This window comes from Osmia lignaria, chromosome 2 (assembly GCF_051020975.1).
Source record: "Osmia lignaria lignaria isolate PbOS001 chromosome 2, iyOsmLign1, whole genome shotgun sequence".
NCBI classification, from domain to species: Eukaryota; Metazoa; Arthropoda; class Insecta; order Hymenoptera; family Megachilidae; genus Osmia; species Osmia lignaria.
Genome location: NC_135033.1, coordinates 8,738,899 through 8,750,972, shown reverse-complemented (window position 1 = coordinate 8,750,972; position 12,074 = coordinate 8,738,899). Strand labels below are relative to the sequence as shown.

General features: G+C 42.4%; 2 protein-coding genes across 4 annotated transcripts in view; one reads left to right on the top strand and one right to left on the bottom strand.

The window, feature by feature from the left end:
* Positions 1 to 407: 407 nt before the first annotated feature.
* Positions 408 to 7,648, top strand: LOC117607012 (adenylate cyclase type 10). The gene is made up of 28 exons (XM_076690959.1): positions 408 to 597; positions 669 to 945; positions 1,011 to 1,145; positions 1,214 to 1,425; positions 1,496 to 1,661; positions 1,725 to 1,807; positions 1,864 to 2,000; positions 2,333 to 2,541; positions 2,604 to 2,710; positions 2,768 to 2,892; positions 2,959 to 3,091; positions 3,160 to 3,303; positions 3,364 to 3,570; positions 3,629 to 3,903; positions 3,971 to 4,251; positions 4,308 to 4,452; positions 4,531 to 4,664; positions 4,727 to 5,194; positions 5,257 to 5,472; positions 5,554 to 5,745; positions 5,806 to 6,047; positions 6,105 to 6,361; positions 6,430 to 6,550; positions 6,607 to 6,790; positions 6,847 to 6,931; positions 6,987 to 7,083; positions 7,153 to 7,434; positions 7,493 to 7,648. Exons 1-28 carry the CDS (start codon positions 508 to 510, stop codon positions 7,646 to 7,648), a joined length of 5,160 nt encoding a protein of 1,719 aa, XP_076547074.1. The 5' UTR covers positions 408 to 507.
* Positions 7,649 to 7,681: 33 nt separating this feature from the next.
* Positions 7,682 to 12,074, bottom strand: part of Cda5 (Chitin deacetylase-like 5) — a 32,472-nt gene continuing 28,079 nt past the window's right edge. The window contains exons 11-15 of one of the 3 annotated variants that reach the window (XM_034330165.2): positions 11,407 to 11,632; positions 9,520 to 9,649; positions 9,135 to 9,442; positions 8,861 to 9,059; positions 7,682 to 8,783 (exon numbers count right to left, since the gene is read on the bottom strand). In XM_034330165.2, the coding sequence (XP_034186056.1) occupies positions 8,619 to 8,783; positions 8,861 to 9,059; positions 9,135 to 9,442; positions 9,520 to 9,649; positions 11,407 to 11,632 (1,028 nt within the window). In that variant the 3' untranslated portion in view covers positions 7,682 to 8,618. Of the gene's footprint in view, positions 8,784 to 8,860; positions 9,060 to 9,134; positions 9,443 to 9,519; positions 9,650 to 10,156; positions 10,383 to 11,406; positions 11,633 to 12,074 lie in introns of all 3 variants that reach the window. The other 2 variants (XM_034330166.2, XM_034330164.2) reach the window with 2 other exon arrangements.

The window sequence follows — 12,074 nt, the reverse complement described above, 5'->3', positions numbered from 1 at the left end:
ATAGAGGGCGCCACCGACGCATCGGGGCCCCCGATACCCCAGATACCATAATGTTGGTATGCAAAAAGTGCTTTGGGGTTCCTAACACCCCAAGATGATATCAAGCCGGTATCGAAAGTGCGTCACCGGCGCTCCGCTCGTCCCTCGCATAAGTAAATATGATCTGTACGGATAAAACAGAAAGAGAAGAAATTAACGTTTAAAAATTCGAGTAAAAAGTAACTGCCCCGTTATAACTGCACTCACCCCTGCTGACCTGACGTTCGTCGGTGCTGGGCAGGTTGCAGGTTTCAGGCGCTCTTTACTGGAAAACAAAGCTGCAAACGCTATTTCGTCATTCTTGATTTTCGTTTTATTTTGGTCCCTAGAATCGCCCCTTAAAAAATCTCCCACCCTGCATATAAGATTCCATGGTCAAACGATGCAACCTTCAGTCAATACTAATAAAAAAATAGATCCAAGCGAAAGTAGAAGGAATTTAATTTAACATATTTGATAGATATCCAAATGGATTCAGAAGAAGAACAGAAAGTTGCGTGGACTCCAGACATAATTGGTCCGATATTCAAACACCGTCAGAATGTCACATTGAGAGAGGTTATTCTTCTCGAATTTGTTAAGAATTTCTCATTTCCTTAGTTAATCTAATGGATAATTAAAATATTCAGGCACTGAACGCTCATCGTGACGACATGTGCACCCGAATGATGGCTACTTTCGTAGCCGATGAACTGATATACGAAACTGATTTATCTAAAAAGAGTTTTCGAAAATTCAAATCGGTAATAGCGTTAATTGACGTTACTCGTCTTTTTAATGGTTACGAGAAATTTGCGAGCGCGCATAACGGTGGTAGTTATGCCTTATTCGAATTACTTAATCGTTATATGGGTGTTATGATAGAAGAAGTATATACTAGCATGGGTGATGTGGTGAAATTTTCTCGTAAGTTGTTGAATTCTCTGATAAAAAGAAATCAATTGTAAAAGGAAACATTTTAATCGTGATAGAAGATGGATTGTTAGTCGTATGGAAGGTAAGCAGGAACGAATTTATCTCAAGAATGGTGTACAACGTGATATTATGTGGACAGAAGATTCAAGATGCAGTTGGAATTGTTAAGAACAGCATCTTTGCACCCAAAGGTACAATGAATTAAAATTAATCAGATGTAGTCAAATTATAAACGATTGATTTGTATCAAATTTCCTAGTGGACGTTGTAGTAGCAACTGGTGAAGTGATATTTTCCGTAATCGGATGTGATTCTGCTAGACAGTACATAATAGCAGGTTCTCCGATCGAAGAACTGAAACTTGCCAGGAGAATTTGTCTACCTGGTGATCTTGTATTATCCACGAGTGCTTGGGAGTATTGCGCGCCTACTCAATACGAGTATGTCATCAAGGACTCGAGCAATGTCAAGGTGTCGTGAATCGTATCCCTTTAGGGAATGTAGGAGAAGCAAGGATCGAAATAATTATCCTATTTGATAGATTATCAAAGTACTTGGACCACCCGTGGAACCTCCGAAACACTCTACTACACTAAATGTAGAACTTCCAAGTCTACATCGACGACGGTCTACTGTTACTACTGAGGTAACGGAAACTATCTCAGAGCCGTCTATGTACACTGAAATGAACGAGATGCCCTTTAGAGGTGAATACTTCGATCTTGTAATAATGACACGTAAAAGTAATTAAAATTGCTTGATCTGTATAGCGAGGGTGTCTGTAATCGACGCGTATAGACGACGTCTCGGTAATGTCTTAAAGACCTACATGTTAAAACCAGTTTTAAAGGAGGTACGTTAATGAATATTTCATTCTTTAGAGCATATTTTCAAGAATTTCTTCCTCAGATTGATAATGAGGAGCCTTTAGAATACCTTACCGAAGTGAGAAACGTCACTGTGGTGAGTGTTAATATCGTTCCAGGCAAGTGTTCTATTTATGAATTGATATCACTGGTTGACGAAGCTTTTAAGACTATTCAAAGGTACAGGTATATTTATTAAGTTGGTACCCGTAAAAAATGTCGAGCAACATTTTTTCGTAGAACGATTAGTTTCTGAATAAATCGATGTTAAAGAATTCGTGTTTTTTGAATTTGAATTGAAAAACCTCCGTAGATAAGTGGCGCCATCTACCGTTTTTTGCGCTAAAATAGCTTCCGGGTTCGGCCATCAGATGTCGCAAAAATGATTTTTACCGAAGCGGGTTTTCTTTTCAAATATGAAAATTTCACTCCAGATTACTATTTCATTTACCCTCTTTTTAGTTATGCTATCGAGTTGGAAACATCCTGATGATTATCATATTTTATCGCAGCATAATTGAACACTATTCTGGATGCATCAACATGATAAATTTATTCGACAAAGACGTATTATTTAGTTTATCGTATGGGGTAAGCGAATATCGTAACGAGGAGGATGACGAGTCTAACGCGAAAAATGCGATCTTTTCTGCCTGGCAAATAATGAACGACATAAAGTCTCTTGGTGGGGTCAAAGGTGTCTCGATTGGCCTGTCCAGTGGTAATTCCCCTATCATTGTTAACCGATAAAAACTTAATAAATTTTGAATTTATTTGCAATAGGTATGGCATTTTGCGGGGTAATCGGTCACACTGTTAGAAGGCAGTACATGATTTTTGGTACCCCAGTAGATAAAGCCATTTCTTTAATGCTGATTTCACACGACAAGGTTTGCACTATGATCTTTAACGATTACCAATTTATTAATAGATAAATATGATTTCAGGTATCCTGCGACTACGAGGCTTACTCGGACAGTTTGCTAAGCAAACACAAATTTCGTTCTCGTGGAATAAAAACGTTAAGAAGATTTGGAAAATGTTTTGTCTATGACTTTATCAATTCACCATCGTAATATAATGCTTTCGTACATCTGTTTCCGGCTTGAATATTTTTAATGAAACCTGTTTCTTTTAGAGAAGAAGAAACTATGTCGAATTTAGAGTATTGCTACCCTATTCTGGATCGGTTTCAGGAACTGGAATACTTCAAAGATATCTTGGACGAGATTGGTGTAGTAGGAAGAAGCTACTCAGGAATGCTTATCGAGGTTTTAATTAAAATACGATCATCGAGAAATGAATAATTACGATTACCCTTAGAGTACAATATTTATAGGGTCCTGAAAGGTCTGGAAAATCGAGATTGCTCGACGCATTTATTACCATCGTTCGAAATAGACAAATTAAAGTAATTCAGCTTGCTCTGCACCCGTCTTATAACGAGAAAGCGTATGCGGTGCTTTACCATGTCTTTATTCAAGTAAGGAAGTACTGAATTTTTTAAGAATCATCAAGAAACATGAATCGTTCCATTGTTTAGTTGTTCGATGCAACAAACTGTCACACGATCTACGACCGTGAAAAGGCTGTATCGGCTCATTTGGCCGATATTTTGGAGCCAGATGATTTCTGCTATTTAAACTGCATCATGCGAGTTTGCTTTCCCCTTTCGAAAGGTTATTGCGAGGATACCGATTGGAAACGTCATACGAAAACCATCGAAATCTTCGAGCATATATTACACAAGGTTTATATCACACTCGAATTCAACGATAGCTTCGTTTTACTTAATTTTAATCATTCAGATCAGTGGACGAGTGTGTATTCTCCTGGACGATGTACAATTCATGGATCTCTTATCCTGGCAGTTCTTCGCGGTTGCTTTAAGCAACGTAAACGTGGTTCTAGTGGTGACATTAGTGGAACCAATTTCATGGGATAATTTGACCCAGATCGAAGCTGGTATTTGCCAAGATAAAAGGCTGATGAGCAGAACCCTGACGGGGCTGGATTCGAAATACATCGCAGCCTTCGCTTGTCAGTTCTTGAATGTTCAAGCGATTCCTAAAAGTCTTGAGAAGTATAGAATCTCGTCTATCCTTTATCATTTGCAATATAATTTATTAATGACATCACGATTGATTTAGAGTTCTTAAAAAACGTGGCAAGACTGCGATCAGCTGGTGCGAAGCTTTCCTGATGTCCACTATACAAGTTCGAGCTCTGAATTTTATCAGCATTTCTCCAACGGCAGTGAGTCAATACGACCTCGTTTTCCCTGATAATTCGTTATTGGTGAAGATACCAGCGTATCTGACGCCCGAAGAATTAGCACCACCCTTGCACTGGTCGCAAATGAGCTCTTTGAACATCTGTGTGACATCGGACAGACCAACTGGATTCATAGCATCGAATCGCGACGTTACAGGTGTTTATTAAATCGAGGGTTAAAATTAATTTCCACTGATAATTTATTACCGTCAGGTCTGAGGATCGATATATACAATAGAATGAACTCTTACGAGCAAGACTTCATCAAGTGTGCATCAGCAATGGGCACTGTATTCATGCGTCACGTGGTGGAAAACGCGATGGTCAATTCCTCGCCATTGTACACGAAAAAAGGAAGGTATAAATAATTAATACTCGAAGAAATTTGTACGATTATCGTGTGGATTTTATACATAGCCGTGGCAGAGATGATAAGGCTGAGGATCCTCCAGTGCGCTATGATTCAGAGGAAGTATTTTCACGCAGACGACTCGGTGTATTATTTATTCAAAAAACGAAAAACTTTCAGTAATATGCATCATTTGGTCACCTGTGACTGCCAGTCATCGCGTTAGTTAATGAGAATTCTCATTCGAAACCGCAGTCGATTTTATTAGAATCTCTATGAGCAGGTATCTTCATGGATAAAACCTTGCCACACTACGCCTATTGTAAGATACTAGAGTTCACGAGACGCTCTTATCGGAAGCTATTGTACGATATATTGGCACCGCACGAGAAGGAGGACTATCACTCGAAAGCTGTGACTTTCTTCGAGCGAGAGGCTCAAAGGTGCAGCACATGCGGTGGCGGTAGCTTTGTAAACCTTTTCTCGGCGGAGGTATCGAAAGTACCAGTGTTACTATTATTCTTTCTGGCAGCTTTCGAACGTTTCCCTTCTTCTCAGAGCACGAACGGATTTTCGAGGAACAGTGAATTGTTGCACAGAAAAGTAACCTCGTGGAATCGGCCCGACAGGGTCGGGATGGAATCGAGACGAAGCATATTCGTAGCGGAGAACAACGGAGGTGATAAGAAAAAGGACGTTAACATTCGAAGAATTTCTGTTCTGCCCGTCCACATAGAACTCGATGACGATGGTAACTTCGCCTATCAACACAGCTCTGCGTTAATTAGAATTTTAATTTCTTCCATTTATTAGACTCAGGCGTGAGCTCGGAACCCGGAAAAGAAGGGTACACGACCGACTACACGAGAAAGCAGAAACGAGGGGCCGTCTCTAGTTCGGGGACAGCTGTTGACGATTTGTGGGATAGTCGTCTGAAAGAGTTCTCCTACATCAATTACAGAAATTGTCGGTGTAACGAAGTGACCAGCTATGTTTTTTGGAAACTCCGTCATCACATCGAGCGTTCCAGTAAAGTTTCAATAGCCGTATTCCAAGAAAATCATTAGAATAATCGTCAATTGCCACATTCGTTACTTTATTCGTCTGCAGAAGACTTTGAAAAATTGATGAAGTTGATGATAGAGTATACTGCTGCTTTGATCCAAACTGCTCAGCCGTTGTTTGCGACGAAATTTCTTGCAGTCGCTATTACCCACCTCGAAGTATTGAAGATAAAAGAACACGTGGCTCTCGAAGCTCCTGATTCCGATTCCGATAAAGGGAAAACTTTGATTCTGATGGGTACACTGTTCTTCTTTCATCACAGTTTCTTCTTTATTAACATTCCTTGAATGAATGCAGGTGACGCATACGTGGCGTATGGAAATTATTCTCAGGCAAGTAAATTTTACATCGAGGCGGTATCGATGCGAACCGAACTGTTGCATACTGCCAAAGCGGTCTGCTACAGATCGATCGTCGAGTCATTGAAACATCGGATGCGAGGTTTTCCTAATTACAATGTGAACAAAATCACCGGCGTGCAGGCAGTTTATAATTTTCAAGTCGCTGTGTATTTGCATCGATTGGCAACCATTTACATGGTCTGTACAGTTCGCGTACAATTTTTACGATTTCTCATCGGACAGAGTTAACTTCAGTTGCAGAATCAAGCTAAAATAGCGAAGCTGACCATTTTGCAGAGCATTAGAGCTGCATTCGAATGCGTAGGTGGTTTCGTGGAAAAGGGAAGAATATACTTGACAGCCTTGGAGATATTTCAGAAATTTGAAGGTAACGAGTTCATCGAGCCACTGGAGAAGCTGATGGTCACTCTCATAGACGAGCAGTCTCATTGGAAGTCTCCAGAAGCGATCGTCGTCGCTGCTACAGTGTTTCAGACTATGTTCAACTCCAGGTATCGTCGTTCAATGTCAATGAGTTTATATGAAATTTGAAGAGTGTCAGTAATTTGCTTGTTGCTAGAATCTTACAGGGAAAGCTGTCCGAGGGTATAGAGATCGGTATTAAAATACTGAAGATATGCAACGCTTTACACATTACCAAAATCAAGCTCGATGTACTGCCATTATTGATAGAACTTACGGTAATTCATCAGCAATTACCTCATCAATCGTCCTCTAATTTTATGATCTTTTTTAGATTTGGACTAAACATCTAAACGAGGCAGCAGATTTATTACAGGAACTCTACGCTTCGTCCAAGGAGGACACGGATTATTCTGCCATCACTTGGTACCATGCTCTTTGTTTGGAATGTATCTTGGATGCTGGCATGATCGTGAAGTCGTACAGATCTTGTTTCAACTTTTACCTCAGCACCTATGGTAAGAATTTTCAATGCTGTTACAATGTGGTTGCTTAAGTTGCGTTTTCTAATTAGCCTCCAAATTCAAAAGCTGCGTGTTACGCGATCCTCAGAGTTTCTCTCGACTGGTTACTTGTTTGGCCATCTGGCAATTAAGAATGTAAGTAATTGGGACGTATAATGATCCTGTTCACGTCTTTCAATAATGTCTATAGGAACATGGTTGTGAATGAAGCGTTGGTGGAAGATGTCGACGAGTATACCGAGGGAATCAACTACGACAACTTTTCACAGATTTATAATTGTGTCAAGGTAAATTCAGTTGCCCTTTTTTCGATTATTATCATCATTAGAGTAAGAAGAAAATTGCTTTCATCGCAGGGTCTCGAATGTTATATGTTAATATTGAAACGGCGAATCAACATCAAGAGATCGAGCGATCTCTTCGACAGAGTGCATAACATAAAGACGCTAATTAAAATCGTTCAAGAATCATCGAATCACGCGAAATTCGTGAAACCGTTTCTGCATTTACTGCAAGCATACATGGAGCTTCTGCGGGGTCGAAAGGGACCTTGTCACAATTATTTACACACGGCTCATAAATGTGCCACGTCCCAAGGGAACAAGATGATACTTGCTTGGATCGAGCAGAACAAAAGGGTAATTGGTTCACGCTGAAAGTATTTAGAATCTATCAATAGAAATGGTATTGTTACAGACATGGAAGGAGGCGAATTTCAACAATATGGCACAGTATTGGGTAGAACACGTGGGTGCGGAAGACGCAATTCGATGGCAAGAGATTCATAAATTTGGCATGAACGCTTGGTCCACCATAATGTTCCCTCTTCCAGTCCCGGACTCGACCGTTTAATGTAACATAAAGAACGTTAATTAGGAATTGTAGCGAAATATTTATTGATTAAAGGCGTATTACAGTTTCACGTTCTAAGAAGTATACACGACGATCCCCTCGTGTGCACGATAGTGCCTCGTTAAATAAAACACTCTCGGTTCTTTCGGTTCGTATCTCGTGTTGCTGAACCTCCAGATCGACCGTAGGAAACCTCTCGCGACCGACGATATGCTTTTGCACACCCACGACAATGATACCTCATATGCTTAATTAAATTCGTCTATCTTGAAATTTGACCGAGTACGCCAAGGATACGCGTTTCGAGCTAAACGAAGGAAGAAAAAGAAGGAAGGACGGATCGATTCCTCGAGTTTTAGTACAAAGAATCGATCGATCTCCACTTTCGCGATTTATATATTATTTATTTGTTTCTTATCATCTTTTTTTTAATGAAAAATTCTCGCATCACGTTCGCTAGGATCGAACGACACGATGCTCGTCCTTGTTTGATCAATTTTAAACAACCATTATCGTATCACAACACCTAAGTATCAGTTTCTTCCGATGGCAAAGAAATTTCATTTGACCCGGTGCTTGAATCCTCGACACGTTCGTTTAACCCTTAACCGACGTACATTAATATAATATACAATCAGCGGGCAACAAACGTTTTTCACAGACGAAATTTCTTTTACTTAAACGCGAATGATTCTCCGAATCCGATCCAGCGATAGTTTCTTGCTAAATGATCTCGATGACCCACCACGTGGCAAATCGTTCCTTCGCAACTCGTTTACTTTCGTAGAAAAATGAAGGAAGAAGATGATTTCGAGTTTGATTTCGTTGGCGTACTCGGCCTGGATAACATTCCGTTCGACGTGGCTAGAAATAACGACGGGGATTTGAATGGAATCGCTGTGGAAAACGTCTCGTCTCCTTCTTTATAGCTGGGTGGGCCTCGATCGCACGGAACGTCGATATTTCTCGATCATTCGTGCGTGTCGACGTCGTTGTCGATACGACTGCTTCGTATTCCAGTCTTACCAGTCCACGGATAAATGTCTGGACACGATTGACAGGTCTTCATGTATCTCACGCCACTCTTGTGCCAAAGATTACATACTTTCGGGTTGTTGCATTTCTTTGGCCGATCCTAATAGACGTAGAACAATGAATCGAGATTAAAGATCGTGCTACGGAAATCTAACGCAAGTTCTCTCGATTGCATACCTGGTAATTACACCCGAACGGTTCAAAGGTGTGCAACAGGGCCAGTGGCGTGGGATTCCTGACCCATTGAATCGCTTGCCAATTCGTCACTATCCACACGTCGTCCATGGCTACTATGGTGTCTAAGAAGGAAATGAAGCCCTCCTTATGGTGCGGTTGAGTGAACCAAGCGGCGTGATAAAACAGTCCAAACGGTGCTCTAAACAATTAATACACTCGTTTATTAATTTGCAATTGAACGCGTTCGATTCAAAGTCCAGAGAGAGTAGGAGACCTGTTGGTCGTGTAGTGTCTTTCAAAGTTCTTGATCAGCATCTTGTAAACCCCATCAGCGGTGGGTGGGTTGCTGCACGCGTCTCCCATGGAACATCTACCTCCGTTCAAGTCTTGCCACATCACCATAGGAACTTCCCACAAGCCTGGATAAGACCTGGTTGGACACGGAGGAATCATACAGTCGTGGAAGAGCTTGTAGTCCAGGGTGTAGGGCCAACTCGGTGGACGATTTTCATAAATTGGCATCGAAGAGTCGTAGGTGAAATTAGTGTCCCACAGCATTTTGAACATGTTGTTACCTCCGACCTGTTAATTAGAATCAAGCGTGTTGCTTTTCAAAATCTTGATAACAAAGAGCGAAAGAGGAAGAAAGGAAATGTTACCGATAAGAAGGGAGCCCTCATTCCCCTGACGTCTTCCAACTTGACGCCTCCATAGGCCGAGAGGATTTCACGTTGTCCGGCAACTTCTCGCGCCCATTTTCGCTGAGAGAATTGCTCACCGAAACTGTGCCTATATTCAAAAAGTCTTCTTTCGTTTGACCGTTCGATTCGCAGGCGAAAGAAGCGATCGCGAGGTCAGAATGCAAGAACTTCGATCGCTCGACTGATTCATGCACCTTCTACGAACATTAGCGGCTAAACGCAGTCTCTGTCGACACTGTATTCGTAAATAACTCGGGAGAAAATTACAAGAATCTTCTTCGATCAATCAGAATGTCCGTGTCGTTTCATAAGAACAGGTTTCAGCAACGCGATGCTGGTTCTTGCATCCTGAGCCGCGGTAATCTGCGAAAAGCACTAATGTCTATCCGAAATAAGCGACTATGGTGGATCCGATCGAACGGCGAATCAAGCTGGCGTTAATGGCAGAGCGTGAACCACTTATGACCGTAACGACGCGATTCCCCGATGATTAATGAATTTCGTGATTAATGTAACGAGAAGTGGTGACCAATTAAAACGCGCTGTTTCTTTTTACTTCGATCCTAGTCCATGTTCTGTTTGTCGATGTACTTACGAAACCGTGTGGGAGGCAATCTCATGACCGGCGGCATAGAGATTTTGGACCTGGCTGTAGTCGGTCCACTCGTGGGAGACGTAGAAGGTGGCCGATATGGGACAGCCGTTCGGATTTTTTCGTCCCTTCTCGAATAGATCAGCGTAGAGACCCTTGTTCAGGTCGTTCACGGAATCGTCGAATGTGAGGAGAACGATTTGCGGTATCTCCTCCGGGAGGTAGTCACCTGTTTCAGGATCGAAACGGAAGGTAGGAAGGAAAAGGACGAACGGATCGAAAGGAACGTGTGTTTGTTACGTCGGGGGGTTGATTTGCAATCGTGTCGTGTCCGTGTGTAGATGCGTGTGTAACAGCCGTTAAAGTGTCGTGCGTGATGGGAATGCGAGGGATGAAGAAGTGATGCGAACGAGAGAGAAGAGAAGAGCGAGAAAAGAGAAATGTTGCGGTTAGTACGAAAGTCATTAGTATACGGCACAGGTGCGGTACGAGCCAGGTGAAACTTGCTTCGCGACCCGTGTCACAAACTGTCTGTAGGGTCATCTATGATCGCGCCCGTTTCACCAGTCTAGTACCGCGATTTACGTCTTATCGCGATCTTCGACGATCCTCGGATCGATACCCTGCTCTACATACCGGAACAACCATCCGAAACGGAAGCGGAGCAATTTGTTCCGGAAACACGGGAGGAGAAACGTCAATAAGAGATCTCTGTTAGTTCTACGCGTACACGAGACATCTCACGGATAGCATCGTTATCCTTTCTATCCTTATTGGTTCCCAGGCTTTCAGCTTGTCGGAACGGTGGATTTTACTTTTAAATGAGCTCAGCTTTTTCTTACTTACAATTAGATCAAGATACGCGTTGCTCCAGTTTACGATCTTGGCTCGAATAGAAATTGCCCTATAGTTAGGAATCGTTAAAGTAGTTAGGAATCGCCCCACAGGATCGTCGAAGTAACGAAGCGTTCTCGAATTCCGAAAAGTTCCTCGATACGTTCTCGAGGAAGAGAATTCGAGAAGTACCCACATGAGTGAGATCGAAAATTGTGCGTTCAGAGGGAGAACGTTAGTCGAAGAGAGGCGAAGGCGATAACGTTCGATGATCAGAGTACGGTAAAATCTGTCTCCGTTAATCTCGAGAAAACAACTCGTGACACCTGAGTAGATTTTACCATACTCGTGGAATTCGAACGAATTGTAGCGTGTGGATGCACGATGCTGAACGATTGCTTGCCTCCGCTTCAACTTACGAGATCGTATGCGATGCCAGTTCGTGGCCGTCCGCGTAAAGGTTTTGCACCTGGCTATAATCGGTCCACTCGTGCGACACGTAGAACGTAGCCGAGATCGGACACCCGTTCGGATTCTTACGTCCGTTTTCGAACAGATCAGCGTACAACGGTTTGTTCAGATCGTTCACGGCATCGTCGAACGTGAGCAGGACGATTTGCGGCGTTTCATCCGCCTGAATTCCACCTGGATACACGACATCAATAATACGTACGTCAAGGTTGCTCCTATGCTCGAGATTTATCTCAAAAGCGGAATCTTCTCGGCGGGCAAGAAACGAGCTTGATCCATTGCTTAATTAAAAACGACACGCAAGCAGAGACACCCGACTCCGCCAGATTCTTCCGCGATGATTTACGCGAGGTATGCGGTTGCACAATCCTTTCTAGACGCCGGCTAGGCCGTTTTAATCGCTTACGTTACAGCTAGCTCGCTCGTGGAAAATATTATCATCGTTATTCGACCCGTCCCGGGTGCAGCCTTAACCCGTTAAGGTTTGTTAAACGCCCGGCGATACCGTTCGAATTCTCCTCACGCGTGGCAGAGCTTTCGATTTCGAGCAACAACGCGTGCGAAATCACAACCGGCTAAGCGGATCTGTTTCACTTTCCAGCGGATAGTAGGTACG

Bases quoted from the DNA above. Each gene is read 5' to 3' on its own strand.
- LOC117607012 (XM_076690959.1), top strand. From the start codon at position 508: ATGGATTCAGAAGAAGAACAGAAAGTTGCGTGGACTCCAGACATAATT. The intron at 5,473-5,553 runs GTAAAGTTTCAA...ATTCGTCTGCAG, and splicing joins TCATCACATCGAGCGTTCCA to AAGACTTTGAAAAATTGATG. The intron at 6,362-6,429 runs GTATCGTCGTTC...GCTTGTTGCTAG, and splicing joins CAGACTATGTTCAACTCCAG to AATCTTACAGGGAAAGCTGT.